Below are 20186 nucleotides of genomic sequence, written 5' to 3' on the forward strand. Positions count from 1 at the left end.
GCTCCTGCTCACTGTGAATGTCTCTCATTGACATTTGGAAGAGACTCTTTGTGATGCCCTTTGTTGTTTGTGTCCCCTGTCTTGGGCCACAGTTTAGTCTTCCAGAAATATGTGAAGTGTATTTTGGTGTTCACAAGACTGGGATTATTGCCAAAAAATCTCCCATTTATTATTACAGTGTACAATTTGCCCTTGTAATTGTACCTCTTGGTGTGTTTTCCAGCCCACAATAGATGAGAAGATTCAGCTCGTGCCTAAAGCCCAGTTGGGCAGCTGGGGGAAGGGCAGCAGTGGTGGAGCCAAGGCAAGCGAGATGGGTGAGTGAGGATGGACCCCCAGCCTTGGCTTTGCTGTAAAGAGCAGGTTTGGGTGGGGTTCACAGGGTCAGGGAATGCCCTGAGCTGGAAGGGACCCACAGGGATCAAACCCAAGCCCTGGCCCTGCACAGACACCCCAACAATCCCAGCCTGTCCAAACCCTCTGGAGCTCTGGCAGCCCCAGGGCTGGGAGCATTCCCTGGGGAGCCTGGGCAGTGCCCAGCACCCTCTGGGGAAGAGCCTTTCCTGATCTCCAACCCAAACCCCCCTGGCCCAGCTCCAGCCCCTCCCTGGCTCCTGTCCCTGCTCACAGGCAGGGATCAGAGCTGCTGTCCCCACTGAGGGCTCCCCTGTGGCTGCTCTGTCCCCTCTGTGTGGCCTCCTGGCAGGAAGGGTTGAAGTGGGGCAGGCCCAGCCTTTTCCCTGCAGTTCTGTCCCCGTGCCTGGGCTGAGCTGCTCGGTGGTGCTGAGCTCTCAGCAGCTCCTGACCTTGTTGCTCTGCTCTGTGTTGTCTCCACCATCTCCAGACTCCTTGCGACCAAGTGCCACAAGTCTGAACAGATTTTCTGCCCTGCAGCCTCCAGTGTCCCCAGTATCTGCCTCATCTGCATCTTCAGAACTAGAATCTCGCAGGGCCTTAACGAGGTGAGTGTTGCTCCTCACTGCTGCCCTTTGCACCCCCTGCTCTGGCACCAGCACTCAGAAAGAGGAAAATTCCTGCTTCTCCAGGAATGGCTGGGTCCTTTTCCCACTCTGAGTTAGCTTCCAACATGCCTGTATTTTATAATATCATAGGAGAGAGAGGTAGAATTAATTTTTAAAACCATTTTGATTAATGTTTTAGTTTCCACTTCACCCTTCAGCCGAGGGTGGTTGTGTTTAACAGATTAAAAACTCTTCAGATAAAATGTAGTTATAAATAGGTTGGATTTAATGGCTGTGAATTCAGCCAGGTCAGTAGGTTTATTTAGCCAGGAAAACACACCTAAAACCTGGCAGAAATGCAGCATAAAACCATGTCTGACCCTTCACAGCAGGGGTGACCTGCCCGTGCTCCCACATCCAACAAATGCCTCTCTCTCACTCCAGTTCTTTCAGGGCTGCAGCCACTCCAGCGTGGAGCATGAAACTTGCATTAACCCTCAATAATTTATTAACTCTAGACACGGTTTATAAATGTACAGTTCATTTAAAATGTCACTGGATCTTCCTTCCAGTGCACACAAGCTGCTGAAGTGTTTTCCTGCATTGTGCCTCCAATGCTTTCCCTCCTGTTTCAAGTAAAGCTTGGGCTTACCTGGAAATTATTCCATTATGGCATCAATTTGCCCATCTTACTCATTAACACAGTAATTAATAGGACAGATCATTGCCACCTGTTGTTGGGAGCCTTCACTGTTTGGGAGGTATCTTTCAATTAATGGGTAAAAACCACAACTCTCATGGAATCACAAAATGTTTTGAGATGGAGAGAGTTGAGAGATCACCCATTCCACCCCTGCCATGGGCAGGGACACCTCCCACTATCCCAGGTGTTTCCAAGCCCCAGTGTCCAGCCTGGCCTTGGACTCTCCCAGGGATCCAGGGGCAGCCAAGGCTGCTCTGGGCACCCTGTGCCAGGGCCTGCCCACCCTCACAGGGAAGAATTCCTTTGTTACATCTAATCTAAAGCTCCCACACCATTTCAAAGGGAAACAGAGTCCATGTGTTACAAAACTCACTATTCCATGTATAAAATGGGTGATGTAGAACACTGCTTTTTCATATATTCTCTAGGAAGCATTGGCTCTTCCTGTCCACCCTGGGTATTTGTGTTTGTCTCTGAAATTGAGTTAATTTTAGTTGTGGGTACAGCTGTAAGAAACAGAGTCAACAATCGAGCAATCCTGCAAATTCTCTGTAAGAAACAGAGCCAACAATCCTGCAGGCTTTAGGGGGTGGTTTTTCCCTGCAGTGAAGCCCTCGAGTCCCTCTCCTCACCCCTGAATGGGTTTTTCTTTGGCAGTCGTGGGAGCACGGGCAGGGAGAAGAATGACAAACCTCTGCCACCCTCCCTGTCCCGGCCCAACACCTTCCTGAGGGGCAGCAGCAGCAAGGAGCTGCTGCTGGACAACCAGGCCCAGGAGGAGCAGCGCAGGGAGATGCTGGAGACGGTGAAGCAGCTGACAGGAGCCATGGAGATGGACAGGAACAGCACCGAGGCCGAGAGGAACAAAGCCAAGGAACCTGGTAATGGCTCCTCTGTGCTCGGGGATCCTGCTGAATGTGTGGGATGGCACAAGGGAGAACCTGTCAGAGCAGGGCAGGTGTCTGTGCAGGGCACTGGCAGATGCACCTCCCAGAGCTGGGTGACCCAGCTGGGTCAGGCAGGCCTGGGCCTCATCCCCTCTGCAGCCCCTCCGTGGGGTCCAGCGGGGCTGAGAGGCTGCAGGTGCCAGCACAGCACCCCCCATGGCACTGTCTGCCCTGTTTTATCCTGTCACTGTCCCCCAAATCAGGGTCAGTTCTTCAGGAATGCTGTTTCAGTGCCCAGTAAAGCCATATCTGCCCTTTTCAAGCATTCCCCAGGGCCAGGGCAGGGATTTGGGTCTGGGACAGATGGTGCACAGCAGCTTTTGAGCTGCCAGGCCTCCTTCCAGCCAGCCCTGGTGCAGCAGGAGGGTGGCACCCACCAGTGTGACCTGTCTGTCACCTTGTCAGTCCTGCAGCTCCTGCTTTTCCCTCCTACCAGCCTGGGCTGATCTGTTACTGGGAAAATGGGGACACTTAAGGTGATGTTCCCAGTGGACAGAACCTTTACAGTAAGGACAGCACTCAGCTCCTTCCCTGGGAAACATCTGGAAACTGCTGCAGTGAGGGAAACACCTCAACTGCCACAGCACAGCACAGGCTTGTCCTGAAGCTTTGGGATGTTCTAGACAGTCCATGGTTTTGGGATGTGTTTGGGAGATTGCCTTGGGCTGCTGCCCATTGCAGTCAGCACATTTTAACTTTGCTGCAGCAGCTCCCATTTAATTATTTAATGTTCGTGCAGAGCTTTGAAGGTGTTTGACCTGTGCCACTGCCAGCTGGGATCCTGCAAGGTCAAGTTACAGAAATACTGGGAGTTCACATGGGGGGAAAGTAGCCAGGAGAGAATCCCAGAATGGTTTGAGCTGGAAGGAACCTTAAAGCTCATCGAGCTCCACCCCTGCTGTGGGCAGGGACACCTTCCACCGATCCCAGGTTGCTCCAAGCCCCATCAAAGGACTGCCCTGTGCCTGAGGATGGGACAGGGGACACACCTGCCCTAGGGACTTCTGTTCTCAGAATGTCATCTCTAAAATGCTGACTTTCCTTTTCCAAACATTTTTTGGTTTTGTATTTCCACCAGCCAAGCCAGAAGTTCCCCCAGCTCCAGCGCAAGAAAAGCCTTCACTATCAGAAGAGGAAATAGAGAGAAAATGCAAATCTATCATTGATGAGTTCTTGCATATTAATGATTTTAAGGTAAGCAAGATGAAAACCTCACTTCCCAGACAGCTCTGAAGGGCTGCAGTGATTTCTGTCCAGGATGTGTCTCTGAGCACCCAGCCCACACAGGGGCAGCAGCTCAGGGCCACTTTCAGGACACTTGTTCTCCCAAGCTTGTTTCCTGCCCTGCTGGCAATAGGAAGAATAGCCCAGCCTGTGTGTTTTAAGTAGCAAGATGGATGTGTATCTGTCATGAATCACTGAGCAGCTCCATAATACCAGCAATTTTGGAAGCAGAAAAGCTAGTGGGAAAATAAACAGAGGTTTTCATTTAGTTATCAAAGCATGTGCTGTTCTGATCTGGAGGCAGATAAAGCAATACTAAATATTGAACAAACCACTCCAGAGGATTTTTAATAAACATTGGAAATTACTGAGCAGCTGTCATCACTTCCTAGTTAAAAGGTTGAAATTTTGTTTCCCTTGTAAATGGGTTTTTTAGCCCGTCCAGGGAGTTTGCAAGAAGTGTTACATTGGCTGCAAGGCTGCTTCATTTGATCTTTTCACTGAAATAAATTTTAAAACCTGCCAAGTTTGAAATGGCAGCACTTGGGAGTTGCTGGCTTGGCACCCTAAAAGCAGAGTTGCTGCTTCCATTTCATTGGACTTCCAATTAATAATTGGAAAGAGGAATATTCTCATGATGGATTGTTTAGAGTTCACCTCTAGTTAATGGGATAAATTATTAAATACTTGGGATTGTTTAGAGTTCACATCTAGTTAATGGGATAAATTATTAAATACTTGCTTTGGAGAGGAAGAACCTTGCTCTGATTAGCAGTGAGCTGGTGAGCCAAGGAGTCTCTGCTCTTTTTCCTGCTTATGATGGACTCCAAAGGCTCCCCTGGATGCCTGTGATGAAGGGGCCTCTTCAGTTCCCTGTTTGCAAACCCAGCAGTGTATTTCTGTGGCTGGCTGCAAGTGGAGCTGAAGTGCATTAGACAGGGCAGGGCTGGTGCAAAGTCCATGGAATCAAGGCACTTTGTTTGCATCAGGAATTACTTGGTACTGAGGGATTCTTGGTGCTCTTCAGGTGCAGCAAAGCTCTGACTGCTTGAACTCTTGTTCCTGCAGCCACCTGTGAGTGAGCTCCTGCTGTGTAGAGCAGAGGAACAGCCTCTTGCAGGGCTTTGGTCCCAGAGTCTGGCCTGACCGTGAGCTCAAACAGCTGAGCTGTGACCCTGGTGACAGCAGGGTCAGCCAGCAGGGCTCCCTGTGTGTCCCAGGACAGCAGGATCCTCTGATAAGCTCCAACCTGAGCTCACAGGCCAGGACCACCAGGCTCCTGACCTGCAGGAAAAACCTACAGGGCCTGAGGAAACTCATCTGGGGCTGCCAGCTCTTGGTAGCTCAAGGCATAACCAGTCACAGAGCAGGTGCCTGTGGTCTGGAAGGCCACTGAGATCTGTGGGCTGGACCCAGAAGGTCACTGGAAGGCCCTTGTGAGACTTTAAAAGCTGCTCTCAAAGGCTCTGAGTGTTTCTTTGTTTAGGTTGCAAAATGCTCAAGTCAGGAAGTGGCAGCTTTAGAGAGGGGAAATCTTCTCCAAGTGCTCCCCAGCTATTTTCTGCTCCTTGGTGGGCTGTGGGTTGCTAACACAGGCATTTGTGCCTGGTCAGATCAGTAACAAATCTGATCTGATACCTGTTTTTTGACTTGATATTTGATATAGCAATCAGTGTTTTGGTGGCATCCAGAAGATAACTTCTGCCATTTCCCAAGCAGCCCTGGAATGTGATTTGTTACCTGAGTGGTATAAATTCCATTATTGCTGTTACTGTTGTTTTTGTTATTATTATGTGATGAGGTTCCACAGCCTAATTCAGTGAGACTGTGGAACCTCACTGAATTAGGAACCACTGAATTAGGAACCACTTTGCCTGGCAGCCTCACTAAATCCTCATTTCACCAAAAATCCCCGATGGTGCAGTAGGAAATACTCTTGTGCCATGTGTTTGCTGCTGTCCAGTGCAGGGTGTGTGTGCTGCTGTCCAGTGCAGGGTGACTCTGTGTGCTGTTCCACAGGAGGCTGTGTGTGCTGCTGGTCAGTGCAGGGTGTGTGTGCTGCTGTCCAGTGCAGGCTGTGTTTGTTGCTGTCCACTGGAGGGTGACTCTGTGTGCTGTTCCACTGGAGGGTGTGTGTGCTGCTGTCCAGTGCAGGCTGTGTGTGCTGCTGTCCAGTGCAGGGTGACTCTGTGTGCTGTTCCACAGGAGGCTGTGTGTGCTGCTATCCAGTGCAGGCTGTGTTTGTTACTGTCCACTGGAGGGTGACTCTGGGTGCTGTTCCACAGGAGGCTGCGTCTGCTGCTGTCCAGTGCAGGCTGTGTTTGTTACTGTCCAGTGCAGGGTGTGTGTGCTGCTGGTCAGTGCAGGCTGTGTTTGTTGCTGTCCACAGGAGGCTGTGTGTGCTGCTGTCCAGTGCAGGCTGTGTTTGTTGCTGTTCACTGGAGGGTGACTCTGTGTGCTGTTCCACTGGAGGCTGTGTTTGTTACTGTCCAGTGCAGGGTGACTCTGGGTGCTGTTCCACAGGAGGCTGTGTTTGCTGCTGTCCAGTGCAGGCTGTGTTTGTTACTGTCCAGTGCAGGGTGACTCTGTGTGCTGTTCCACAGGAGGCCATGCAGTGCGTGGAGGAGCTCAGTGCCCAGAGCCTGCTGCCCGTGTTCGTGCGTGTGGGCGTGGAGTCCACGCTGGAGCGGAGCCAGATCACCAGGGATCACATGGGCCAGTTGTTACATCAGCTGGTGCACTCAGGAAAGCTGAGCAAGCAGGAGTTCTTCAAGGGGTTGGTATTCTGCACAGAGAATCCACAGATTCTTTTCTGCAGTGTTTCTTGTAAATGGATGCTGTGCTGCAGAGAAATGATCTCTCACCTTGTTTTGGTATCCTGCCCTCTCCACATGTTCTTACAGAAGGACTGGATCATTTGGGTGTATTCATAAGGAATATTATTATTGTAATATATTTTAAAGTGTTTCAGATGCCTTAGTGAACATAAATATGTTCATATTTATATCAGCTTTTATTTTGAAGCAGATCTGTAGGTGTCTGTTTAAATGTGTGTGCTCAGATCCCTGTTTGTGCTGCATTTCTCCCTGTTTGACTTTTGCAAATCCCTGAATGTAACTGGAAGAGGAGGCAATCAGAATCCTTCACACAACATCAGTACCTGGGAGCTCTGAGCTCCTGTGCAGCCAGAGGCTCAGGCACTGTCCCCCTGGGAAGAAGGGACACCCCCTGACATTTCCCTCGAGGGGCTGAGGAGCAGAACACACAGCAGAAGGGTTGGACCTGCCAAGAGAGGCCTGAGTTTTGGATGCTGGCTCATTTCAGCTCCCTGAGATTTGTGTTCCCAGCCTGCTGTCCAGTCCTAAAACAATCCCTGCTCCCATGGAGTCCCTGGTGGCTCTCAGTCCTCACTGGGGTGCAGAGCAGGAGGGATAAAACAGGGACAGGCACAAAGGCAGCAGTGAAGGAGCAGATGAAGTGCACTGAGTTGCTGAGGAGTTGGTTCTGTCTTGTTGCAGGGTGATGCCATTTCCTGTTTCACCCATCCCAAGCCCCCAGCTGTGCCAACCTCTCCTTTCCCCTCCCCTGTCCCTGGGTTTAAAAGGAGACGGGACCATGGGGTCTGGATTCTGTTGGGAGCTGGTACAAGATTCAGAGTCTGTCACCCTGGAATAAACTCTGCATTAAAACTCTACAGCAGAATCCTCTCCTTTATCTCTTCACCATCTCCTGAACCTTTTCCACCAGAGGTAAACTGAGTTTCTGCTATGCCTGGATTTGTTCTGAGTGCCAGCTGCAGCATCCAGCCAGCCAAAGGTGTCTCTGAGGTGAAACTACAGCTGCAGCCTTTGGCCCAGCAGCAAGGACCAGACAAGGCCAGGCACAACACACCCAGAAATATTGGGATTAATATTCCATACTGTCTGGCTTTAATCTGAGTCTGTGTCACTGTGGTACCACCAACCACTCCAACAGGAAACTCCCTGCACCTGTGTCTGCCCTGAACTTTGTCCAGATCACAGCAAAGGTTTAGGCAGGCTGAGCTCAAAACTGTATGGAACTGCTGAAAAAATCTAAATCCACAGGGAATCCTCTTGTGTCCACACAGCACTGATGGTCAGAGGGACTCGTTTGAGGTGATGCACATCCAAAATGTATTCTGATTAAAGCTGCTCCTGAGCTTCCTGGAGTTTGGATAAGTGGATCTTGATGAAATACTTGGATCTGTGCTCTGAATGTGACATAAACAATGCAAAACAACTCCTGAAGATGATGGAAAGGGCAAGTGGAGTTCAGAGGGTGCTGAGGAGAGCACCAGAAGCCACCTCAGCCACTGACACAGGAGAAGTGACCGTGTCATGAGGGATCACAGGATGAACACTGGTCCCACCCTATGGCTGGGGAGATGCACAACAGGAAAATGATTTCTGACAGAAAGGCTGGAGGAGTAGCAGAGGTTGCAAAGAACAAAACAAAGGAAATGGTTTCTGGTTTGAAACAAGAAAAAATGTGGATTTATAGTCATTAAAGAGGACATTGACTTTTCAAGGTTTTCAGGGAGAAACAAGCCATGATGGAAATTAGGAAAGGAGAGCAGAAAAATTACCATATCCCAGGCATGGGAAGTGAAGCCACTGCAAGGGTTTCATGGGAAAGAAGAGTTTTGAGCCATTCTGGAATGTGTATCCCTGGGGAGCAGTCCTATCATTCCTGCTGCAGATAGAAACTCTCCTCTGCTGAACTGAGTTCTTACAGACATTTCACTGCTTACCTTACATTTGGAATTCTGTTAGGATTAACCCTCTTCTCTAAATGTTTGGATATTTTTAAGAATGTTTCATTTACTTGATGGTTTATATATACAGACAAGAAAGCTTTTTAGTTTTATAGATGTTACTGTTTAACAAGTGATTTGGTACTGGATATAAGAATTATTATAACTGGTGGTTTCCTGGATGGATCTGTTGGATCTGCAAAAAGTGGTGTCTTTTCCACATATTCTCCTTGTTACTGCATGGAGAAATTCAGCCTTGGCAGTGTGGAAGTACCAAAGGCATAAAATGGCAATAGGTTTTTGGTACCTTTGTGATTCTCCTCACTCCTCTCTCTCTTCATTCCTCTTTTATGTTACAAAATATTTTTAAAGCACAGATTTCTTTGAAGAAAATGTCTCCAATGAAACTTTATTTAACACTTGATGTTTTTTCCTCCTTGTGAAGTTTCTCTGAGACCCTGGAGATGGCAGATGACATGGCCATAGATATCCCCCATATCTGGCTGTACCTGGCTGAGTTGGTGACCCCCATGTTAAAAGAAGGAGGAATCTCTATGAGAGAACTTATACAGTAAGTGATGCTTTCCCAGCTGTGCCTGCAGGGATTTCTCTGTGTGGTTTCCATCACTACTGGAGGATGAGCAGTGCAGGAGGCTCAGCTCCCACAGGAGAGCTCTTGCACACCAGCCTGAGAGCTCTGCTGGGAAGGGAGCTTGGTGCTTTCACCCTTGGAGAAGGGTTTTATCCATAACTCTGCTGTTGGTTCCAGCTGAGCTTAAAAATACCCCAGAGCTGTGGAGTGGAGTGATTTGGGAGCACAGAGGCTCTGGGAATTGGACCTGCAGAGAGTGAGGCACTGCAGAGGGTCAGAGGGTAACTAAAGGAGGGCTGGGCTAGGTGGGATTGGAATCAGTTCCTCTCTGGGATGGTGAGGAGGCCCTGGCATAGATTGCCCAGAGCAGCCATGGAGGTGTTCAAGGCCAGGCTGGGTGGGCCTTGGGGCAGCCTGGGACAGTGGAAGGTGTCCCTGCCCAAACTGTGGGATTCCATGTCTCTGCCACCTGGGCACTGCCTTAAACAGGCACAAAACCTTGTCTGCAAGACCAGAAACCATTTCCTGGAGCAGAATTCCTGTGTTTTTTGGATGTCCTTCTATATTTGGGGATTAACTGTGAACCAGTTCAATGGTTCCTATTTCTATTACCAGTATATTAAGAAAATAACAGTCTTTTCCCTCTACCCAAGTGCAGCATCCCACAAAAATGAGTGGATTTGACATAAATATAATTTTTTTTAATGTAAAATTCAAGTCTTTGTGATTAGCCCTGTTGTGACAAGGTCACTGCATCACTAAATGTTTTATTAGCAGTGCTGGATTAATCAAATCCTTCCTCCCTGGCAGAAGTTAAAGCTGATTTCCTCCCTCAGTTTAGTCACTACCCCTGCATTTACATCCCAAATATAAATGATAACAGAAAAACACCTGTTTTTCTTTCATTCTAGAGAATTTAGCAAACCCTTGCTTCCTGTGGGAAGAGCCGGCGTCTTGCTTGCTGAAATCTTGCACCTTCTATGCAAACAAATGGTGAGTGCCCCGTGCTGCTGTCCCTCCAGAGGGAGGAGTGGATGCAGCGCTCGTGTTCATGCATGAAACCTTCACCATTCCCACCTGAGGACATTTAGGGATGGGCCAGCCAGTCCAGCTAACTTAGGAAAGCTGCCTCGCACCCCCAGTTTCCAACCAAGCCTTAGGAGGCTCCAAAAAGTCGAGTTAACTTTTTGTTTTCTCATCGCTTTTCCCTTTTGCAGGTACCTTTGCACCTGGCTTCTCCCAGAAGCTAAGAGTGCTGAAATACTGCAAGAGGGCCATGCTCAAGGGATTTCTGGGCTGAGCAGAAGCAGCAGGTGCCGGGAATCTTGCGAGAGAACGGTTCTTGCAGAGCGCAGAGGTTCTCAGGGTTCGGATAGGCCGCCACGGCCTCGCGCTGCTCTGTGCTTGTCCAAACCCAAGCTGCCGACTGTTGAGGTTCAGCCAGCCCTGGGGTAGTGACACCTCCTGACCCCGGGACTCCGAGAGCTCTTTCTCTCTTTCACACCTCACAGCTGCGGGTCCAACCTGTTGGGTGGTTTCCCTATAACTCATCTCCATTTTTGTCTTTTTTTTTGTTTGTTTGTTTTTTGGTTTGTTTTGGTTTTTTTTTTTTTTTTTTTTTGATTCAGCTGAATCCTGCACTTTGGATAGTGTCTATTTCCAACCCTGTAAAATCCCTCACTTGCCTTTTTTTTTGTTTGTTTTTTCAAGCATGCATTCAAGTAAGGTTGAATGTTCCAGGAGCATTTCAGTCCAACAGTGCAAAGAGTGACCTTTTTTTTATTTATTTTAGTCTTGTGCATGTTTGGACAGTCAACTTCCATTTTTTTTTAAACTATTCTGTGAAAGAAAAGCTGCTGTGCTCTGGGTGTGGAAGCACAGCCTTGGGTCTCTGTTTCTGCCACAGCTTTCTGATCAGATCTTGTCCAGTCCAAGACTTGGATTTGGCTATTTCAGTGTAACATCAGCCATCTAACCCAGATCTTGGTGGATCAGAGCAGGAACTATGCACAGTTGGCTCTTAACAACCTGTATTGTAAACTGAAAATTGTAATCTGCTTTGTAAACTGAAAATCAGGCAGCATTTCTCAGCTTGACTTAGGCTACTCAGTGATCTCCTGTGAGCAGGTGCTGTAAGGTGAAACTCTGGCAAAGCATTTGGGTGAAAAGAGCTGGTTGTGCTCAGCATTTTTCTTCTTGTCAGAACTGTGTGTGTCAGAACTGTGCTCTCTGAGGCAGGAGGCTCAAAGGTCAGTGTGACACTAGAGGCTGCAAAAGGTTGAACTGTCTGTGCTCAAGGGCACTGCTCTCAAGGTTTGCATAAACTCTAGGAACTGAAGAGAGGATTTGGGATTATGTGCCTGAATTGGAGGCTTGGTTTCTGCACAGAAAACAGCTGAGTGAATGAGGAGTTCTCTCAAAGGAGCAGATTGCCAGAGCCTTCCTGTCAAGGCAAGGGAGTGTGTGATGGAGCAAGGCAGGAGAAGGGGCTGAGTCAGGTGTGGAAGGTGCCCTGTCCCACGTGTCACTGCTCTGGGTGACCCCGGCGCTCGCTGCGCCCCCCCCGTGTCACTCCTGCCTTGCCCATTCCCGTCACGAGGCGCTGCCCACCTGACAGGATGTGCATTCCTGGGGGACTGCACACGGGGCTCCTGTGCAGCACATGGGGCTCCTCTGCAGCACATGGGGCTCCTGTGCAGCACACAGGGCTCCTGTGCAGCACACGAGGCTCCTCTGCAGCACACAGGGCTCCTCTGCAGCACATGGGGCTCCTCTGCAGCACACGGGGCTCCTCTGCAGCACACGAGGCTCCTCTGCAGCACACAGGGCTCCTCTGCAGCACATGGGGCTCCTCTGCAGCACACGGGGCTCCTGTGCAGCACACGGGGCTCCTGTGCAGCACACGGGGCTCCTCTGCAGCACACGGGGCTCCTGTGCAGCACACAGGGCTCCTCTGCAGCACATGGGGCTCCTGTGCAGCACACAGGGCTCCTCTGCAGCACACAGGGCTCCTCTGCAGCACACGAGGCTCCTCTGCAGCACACAGGGCTCCTCTGCAGCACACGGGGCTCCTGTGCAGCACACGGGGCTCCTCTGCAGCACACGGGGCTCCTGTGCAGCACACGGGGCTCCTCTGCAGCACACGGGGCTCCTCTGCAGCACACGGGGCTCCTCTGCAGCACACGGGGCTCCTGTGCAGCACATGGGGCTCCTGTGCAGCACACAGGGCTCCTCTGCAGCACACAGGGCTCCTCTGCAGCACACGGGGCTCCTGTGCAGCACATGGGGCTCCTCTGCAGCACACGGGGCTCCTCTGCAGCACACAGGGCTCCTCTGCAGCACATGGGGCTCCTCTGCAGCACGTGGGGCTCCTGTGCAGCACACGGGGCTCCTCTGCAGCACATGGGGCTCCTGTGCAGCACATGGGGCTCCTCTGCAGCACATGGGGCTCCTCTGCAGCACATGGGGCTCCTCTGCAGCACACGGGGCTCCTCTGCAGCACACGGGGCTCCTCTGCAGCACACGGGGCTCCTCCTGCACGGGGTCTCCAGATGTTCTCACTCGTTGCTGGGTGTGTGTGGGGTGGCTGAACTGTCCTTTATTCCTCCTGACACAGCTGCACCATTCCGGCCCCTGTGAGTAGCCAGAGTGTCCCTCAGCTCTTTAAAGGGACAAACTCTTGTGTTTCAGAGCCATAAGAAAGTGGGAGCCTTATGGAGGGAGTCTGGCCTCAGTTGGAAGGACTACTTGCCCGAAGGGGAGGATGTACATACCTTTCTCATGGAACAGGTGAGTTCACATCATTTGTTTGATTATCCTGTTTGTTCATCCTCCTCCATCCTTTGCTTATGTGCAGTTGGAATATGGGGTGAGGTGTCTCCAAGTTGGGGTAGATGATTTCAGCACCACCTTGTGAAGCACAGGGAGGACAAGCCTGTCCCTGCTGCTCCCAGACACACATCTTCAGTCACCTGGCTTCCTCTAGGAAACCTGTTTCTCCAGCTGGGAAAAAACCATTCAACAATGAGTTTTAGAGCAAGGACAGACAATCTGCAGAAGGGCCACAATTAATGGTGGCAGATAGTCACTCATCCCACCTTGGGTTATGGTCCTGGAGGGAGCCAGCACTGATGGAGGCCCCTCACCTCCTGCTGGTGCTGCTCCTCAGGAAGTCACTGTCTCCCTTTGGAGCCCTGAGTGATCCACTGCCCTGTTCTGGCACTTTGGGAGTGCTGCAGGAAATGAAATTATTACCATGGACTGGGCCTTGCTGAGGGGACTGCAGCTCTTCTGTCATAGTTCTCAAGGAATTGGGCATTGGCTGCAATTCCTTTGAGCCAGTGCCAGCTCTGGTTGTTGCATTCCAGCCCCCATGGCTCCAGCCAGGCAATGCACACTTGATTTTGGGCTGGAGCTGCCTGAGGTGCCTCCTTATCTTTGCTGGATAATGGAGTTCCCATGTGTAAAAACCTTTGGAACAGGGAAAGTTGATATTGTAACGATAACTGAGCAGCTGAGAGATGCCAGGAAGCAAAATTAAATGGAGTTTCCTGCTTCAGTGTGGTGTAATTCAGCCTAGGAAAGTACATTTCACTAATTCTCATCATCACATGTGGTGTTGCAGAAGTTGGAATTCACGGAGTCTGACTGTTCCAGTTCCTCAGAAGCACTTTCAGAGAAAGAACTGTCTGCAGAAGAGCTGAACAAGCAGCTGGAAAAACTCATTGTTGAGGACAAGGCGAATGATGAACAAATCTTTGATTGGGTAGAGGTACAAAGAGATTTTCACCCTCCTTGCAGACTGCTTACCTGCTTTTGTAAATATGTTCTGCTCTGAACCTCTCAGCTTATGGGACACTGTGAGGATTTGGTCTGTGCAATCAACACTTCCAAAGAATTAAAATCTAAATTATAATCAGTATTTAAGAGTCAGTTTTAGGAAGGAAGGCTTTTAGCCTTATTAACTGTGTAACCTTTTAAATACTGTAGACTTTCTGACACTGAATATCCTGCTTCTGCCACTTAGTATATTTTAGATGTACACTGCTACATTGTTTCTTCATAAAATAGGGAAGAGAAGCTTCTCACTATTTTTTCCCAACATGACCTCTCCAAATTTCCCACTGTAAAAACATCCTGGGCAGTCACTGAGAACACCTTTTCCCAGTGCACTGGGCCAGGCACTGGAAGAGAAAATAAAAATAAAGAAGAAAAAAAAAAGAGGAAAAGGCCTATCAACCCACTGGTGTTTGCTCTCAGTCTCTGGCTGCCTTCTTTAACTCAGGTGTTTAGTGTCTGAAATTAAACCCAACCTATGCATTTACCTCTGTGCTTGTACTAAACCTTGGTCAGCTTCAGTTCAGTTATTTCTGTGGCAGAGCAATGTGTTAGAAATGTCATTTTTCCACTGCTGTTAGAGGAGTTGAGAGTGGAATGAAAGCAGCACTGAAAATCTGGGATCACCCACAGGCTCTTTGGAGCCTTGGACAGTTTCCACAGCCATTCCCTGAATTTCTTTTACCAAGCAAACAATCTCCACCCAAGGAGCACGCTGTGAAGTTGGTTGGAAAAGCCCAAAACTCTCTGGGACTGTTGTGAGGGCGTTGCAGGAGCCCAGTGTGTTTGGTTTGGTTCTGCACACAAACAGCTCCTTGTGGGAGGTGCTCAGAGGCACAAGGATCCCAGGGGAGCTGCTGGTGTTCCTGAGGGAGCTCCAGGAGTGAGGGGGGCAGCTGAGTGTGCAGGGCTGAGCTGGGTTTGTGCAGAGCTGAGCCTGGACTTGCTGCCAGGTTCAGCACTGGAGGTTTGCAGCCCTGCAGTGTTTTTAACTGGCCCATTTCCTCTCGATTCCAGGCTAATCTAGATGAGAGCCAGATGAGTTCACCTACATTCCTTAGAGCTTTAATGACAGCAGTTTGTAAAGCAGCTATTATAGGTGAGTAACTTGCAGTGTAAACACCACACAAACCAAACTGCAAAGAATTATTTGGGATTTTTGAGGTTTATATCACATTTCCCTGGCCAAGGCTGTGTTTTGTCTCACACTAAGGCTTTTTCATCATTTGGGATTGTGCCTGAGAGCAGGGTGTCCTTTCCCCATGTGACAGCTGGGTGCTTTGCTGGGTATGGTGTTCCTGAGGTGCCCCTGGTGTGTCCCAGTGACCTTGTGTGAGCAGGGCTCTCAGACAGCTCTGGGAAATGCCAGGTTGCTCATTGATTTTCTTAGTGAAGGTGGAAATGACTGAGATCACTGTTCAGGCAATTCACATTTCCACTCCTGTGTCAGCAAAGATGTGTGGGCAGCAGGAAGAAGCCAGTCTGGGGCTCAGGCTTGTGAGAGTTTTCTATCCAAAGCTGCAGTTTTGGAAGGAGGGGTTATGGGGAGTGCCTGACTGTACAGCTGGAAGCACAGGGAAGGAAAGGCTCCAGAGCCAGACACGTGAGCCTCGAGCCCTCAGTGGGGCTGGAGTAAAGCACTGCAGCCTGAAACATCTGCTCAGATCACTTGGTTTGCTTTAACTTCACTGTTGGCATCTGGCACAGCAAGAAGTGCTGCTTGTAAAGGGTCTGGTTCTGCTCTGAGCTGTGATGTCAGGGAGAGAATGAGCTGAATTCCACCAGTGAGGGAGGGGAGGGACAGGCCAGCTCCTTCCTCTCTCTGGGAGCAGAGCCTTGCTCGTGCCACCTAGTGTTAGCAGAGACACAGGACTTCATTTCCAGTGCTTAAGGGATCCCTGTTGTGTAAGGAAAATCATCCTCTGGTGTAAATTTTGAGCTTGCCTCTGGCTGAGTTTTTTCTTTTGTTTTCAAAATATCACTTATTTGGTTTGCATGATCTACTTGAAAGCTGCTGAATAATTCATCCTTGTGGCTGATGGACTTCTAATGCATATTTTTATATATTCACTATTTCCTATATCATGCGCAACTTACGATTTCTGTTTCTGGTATTTTTAGAAAAAAAAGAATTTTCTAAAAACCTTTTTAATGCAGTTGCCTCTGGAGACACCATTTGCACTGCAGAGTAAGGTTGTGCTGCTTCTGCTTGTGTTAGAGCTGGGGTCACTGCAGGCAGTGAACGTGGGGAACTGTAAGGACCAAGACTTCCAGAAATAGCCATTAACCAAAAATACTTCCTTTTGTTTCTCATCCTCCTTTTCTCTCCACTCTGAACTGTGTTTGTGATTGCTGTTTGCATTAGTAAAGGCAGTCAAAGACCTGTCCCTGTCCCATGTGGTAGCTGACCCTGCTTTCTCCTCCTCTCCCCAGCGGACTCTTCCAGCTTCCGAGTGGACACTGCTGTGATCAAACAGAGAGTGCCCATCTTACTCAAGTACCTGGACTCAGACACAGAGAAGGAACTACAAGCACTTTATGCACTACAAGCATCAATAGTAAAACTTGATCAACCTCCTAGTAAGTGTTGCCTCTGTGCTGGGGTTGTGAGCCTGGATAAGGGCAGGGGTTCTGTGGGAGATGGAAACAGGATGTACTTTCCTTACCTCTGTAGGTAGCTGATGAGAGAAGCTGGTGAGGGTGGGTTCAGCTTGTCCAGATCCCAGATTTTTAGAGCAGCTCAAGTTCCCAAATGCTTGGCCAGAGGCTGGCTCTTCTTTTGGTTGTTCCTGTGAGCAGCCACACAGAAGGAAGGACAAACCTCTGTTGATAAAAAGAGAGCAAAAAAAGAGCAGTAAAAAATAATCTGAGTTTGCAGTACCTGGGCATGTGACACCATGGGTGTTGTTATTGCATTGCTACTCCACAGATGTCTGGGCTTGGAGGGAATAAAATGAGTTGGTCAACTGATGAGTTTTGTCCCAGAGATGCTCCAGAAAACCCTTGTGGGACAAGAGGCAAGGGAGTACCCAAAGAAGCAGGGATTCCCAGAGAAAATGAGTTTTGAGTGGCTCAAAACATCCAACATCATCATCCTTAGTGCCCTTTATGACATTAGCTGGGCATTATCTCTCTGATGAGCCACAAAAATCCAGGCTTGGAGGGAATCCAGCCATGTGGTGCAGAGGAGATGGGCTCCCAGAGCTGCTGGGCTCCTGCTTGCCAGCCAGTCTCTAGAAAAGGTATTGATAACATATTCCCACAGCTGCTTTGCCAGCTCTCCCTCTCCTCTGACAGTGGCAGAGGGGTCGGTTTTCCCCCTCACCTGGCTGTGAGCAGCCAGAAGCAATAACTGAGTGTTCTCCTTGTCTCTCCATCTCCCGTGCCAAGAGGTCGCGTTAATCCCTTTATCTCAGCCAGGGCTGACAGATGGCGCTGCCTTTATTCCATTACTGCAGATTTGTTGCGGATGTTTTTTGATTGCCTGTATGACGAGGAGGTCATTTCGGAGGATGCCTTCTACAAGTGGGAAAGCAGCAAGGACCCGGCGGAGCAGAACGGGAAAGGAGTAGCGCTGAAATCCGTCACGGCGTTCTTCACGTGGCTACGGGAGGCCGAAGAGGAGTCAGAGGATAATTAAAACTTAAAAATACAGATTTAAAACAAACAAACAAAAAAAAAAAAAAAAGAAACAATTTAAGTATTTTTTTAAAAAGTTTCACGTCTTCGCCAATCACAGTGCAGCAAGGCCAATTCTCTCTCGCAGACCCCCCTTGCCCCACGCACGCACGAGTGGGAGAGGTAAAACCCGATAAACACCGAGGTGATCATGGAGGCAAAAAGGTACTTGAAAACAAACCCACAAAAAGTAAACTTCAAACCTGAGGGCGGGAGCACTAAACCAAAATACATGTATTATTTATAGAAAATATTTTCTGTTTTAATCTTTTTCTTTTCTTTTTAAACAAGGACTCATACTTAGGAAAACACACAGCAAAACGAATCTGTTTAGCAAAAACAAGTTGAAAACTTTTAATTTATTATTTTAAGGACTGCAAATGCCAGTGTAATTTTTAAATTTGCAGTTTCTGTAAACAAATTGTATAATAGAACAAAAGCAAAGAAATAAATTTCCCTCCCCTTCATACGCACCTCAGTTTTGTTTCAAAGCATGATAAAGCAACAAAACTTTGAAGGGGGTTGGGGTGAGCTAGATGAGGACAAGATCCATTTTTTTTTATTGTCATCAGATTTTTCTGCCTGCCTCTCAGCTTGCTTCAGAAATTTAAAAAGAAAATAGTAATCAAACCATACATAACCTTGGATCGGAAGAAAAATGCATTTGAGAAAACCGCTGAGGACCAGAGTGCTCCGAAAATAACTCATTGAAAACCGTGCTACCCCGGGGAAAAAAGTACTAGTGATACTTTGAGAACCTTTAGAGCAACTTTAAGGCTTGTAAATACATAGAACAAATATTTAAAAAAAAAAAAAAAAAAAAAAAAAAGAAAGAAATTGACTCAATACTATTTCTTTTCACTTTCAAAATATAAAGAACAAAATAAAGACAAACATTGCAAGTTTAAAAGAAAGTAAAACGACTTCTCCTTTGACAGCTGCTGAATGTGTGCACCATCCTGAGCGGTGCTGGCTTCCTTGGCATGCCGTAGGTCCTCGGGCCCAAATTGTGTACATATTGTGTGTGTCTGTATGTGTGACTACCAAAAATGAAGGGTGAGAGCAATTGTTGTTTAAAAAAAGGAAAAAAAAAACGCAAAAAGGGGATTCTGCTGTGCCAAGGAGCGGCCGGTGGCTGCGGGGCCGAGCGGGAGCGGTTGGTCCCCGAGGCTGGGACGTGACCTCAGGGCGGACGGTGCCCGACCCCAGCTGGGTCTCTGGGACGTGGATCAGAGGGGACTTGTGACCCTGGCAGCTCCGGAGCCGCAGCTGTGAGAGCCGAGATCCGACAGCCCACGGCAGGAGGGGCAGGATGGAGGAGCGGCACTGCCCATGCTGGGAGTGCCAGCACAGCCAGGGCACAGCCACAGCCGTGGGAGCCCTTCCCGTGCCCAGCGGGAGCCGGGCTGCTGCTCCAGACCCAGCTGCTGCCAGCCAGGATGAGCTCACTGAGAGGATCACCTGCCATCAAGGACTCTGCAAGGCTGGGGGAGCCCTGAAATGTGGTTTGTGAACTGTGGGCCATGGACCGTGAGTAACCTGTGGAGCATTTGCTGGGGGTGTCTGCAGCACTGACTGCTCACATGATGCTGTCTTTTTCTTTCCAGCTGCTAAATCACTTCTTTAAAAAAAAAAAAAAAACAACAACAAAAAGAAACAAAAAAAAAAAGGGAAGAAAGCCTACAAATACATTACTTTCCTAATCTTACTTTTACATGTAAACAATTGCTGTACTTGCCTGAGGATGTGATTTGATCACCACGGGGAAGGGAGGAGGTGCCTGGTTGTGGCCAGAGGGGAGAGGTCCATGAGACACTTTCCCTGTTAACGTGTTCCACCCCATGAATCTGAGCTAGAGAATCCATGGCCTAAAACACTAGAGCATTGTTTGGTTATTTTTTTTTTTTTTAGTAATAATAAAACACTTTTCTCTGATGTTTTGTTAAAAAAAAAGAAAAAAAAAGAAAAAATATTCTCACCGTTCCTGTATGCTCATGTATCTGCATGTACCACACCCAGTGATGCCTCAGCCTCACCACTGGGCCCAAAGGTTTGGATGGGCTCTCAAGGTCTCCAAAAGGTCTGTCCCCACAGAACCCCCTCCAGCAGGGCTCCAGGGGTGTGTGTTACACCTCTGCAGAAGGTCATGTGGGTGCTCTTCTTCCAAAAGGCTTTTTTTTGAGAGGTGGTTTGTAGCAGTTAAATAGTTGAATTAAATGGATGCCAGTTTGTATGTAAATAAGGGTAAATATTGCCAAGTTGGTGTGGGCAAATGGTGGAATTCCTTACAGGGTAGGCATTGTCAGAGCCTGCTGGGAATGTGAGTGTGCAAGGACTGATTTCTCTCTCGTTGCCTTGGATTGGAAAGGACAGACTTGCTGCAGAGCCTTTGAACAGCCCTGTGAATCCCTGAGTGTGTCAGGGCTGGGGAATCTGTCTGGGGAGCTGGAACCTTCTGGCTCAAAGAGTT

The 20186-nt window shown here is 48.8% G+C and overlaps 1 protein-coding gene across 13 annotated transcripts in view; it reads left to right on the top strand.

The window, feature by feature from the left end:
* The window catches only part of EIF4G3 (eukaryotic translation initiation factor 4 gamma 3), a 150960-nt gene extending 131309 nt beyond the window's left edge, over positions 1-19651 (top strand). For all 13 annotated transcript variants that reach the window (XM_036396108.2, XM_036396109.2, XM_036396111.2 and 10 more), the window contains 12 exons: positions 224-317; positions 845-962; positions 2323-2546; positions 3691-3806; positions 6440-6612; positions 9056-9181; positions 10114-10195; positions 12893-12991; positions 13827-13973; positions 15056-15137; positions 16472-16618; positions 17497-19651. In XM_036396108.2, coding sequence (XP_036252001.1) covers positions 224-317; positions 845-962; positions 2323-2546; positions 3691-3806; positions 6440-6612; positions 9056-9181; positions 10114-10195; positions 12893-12991; positions 13827-13973; positions 15056-15137; positions 16472-16618; positions 17497-17678 — 1590 coding nt within the window. In that variant the 3' untranslated portion in view covers positions 17679-19651. The remainder of the gene's footprint in view (positions 1-223; positions 318-844; positions 963-2322; positions 2547-3690; positions 3807-6439; positions 6613-9055; positions 9182-10113; positions 10196-12892; positions 12992-13826; positions 13974-15055; positions 15138-16471; positions 16619-17496) is intronic.
* The last annotated feature ends 535 nt before the right edge of the window (positions 19652-20186 follow it).

This window comes from Molothrus ater, chromosome 23 (genome assembly GCF_012460135.2).
Source record: "Molothrus ater isolate BHLD 08-10-18 breed brown headed cowbird chromosome 23, BPBGC_Mater_1.1, whole genome shotgun sequence".
Classification (NCBI taxonomy): Eukaryota; Metazoa; Chordata; class Aves; order Passeriformes; family Icteridae; genus Molothrus; species Molothrus ater.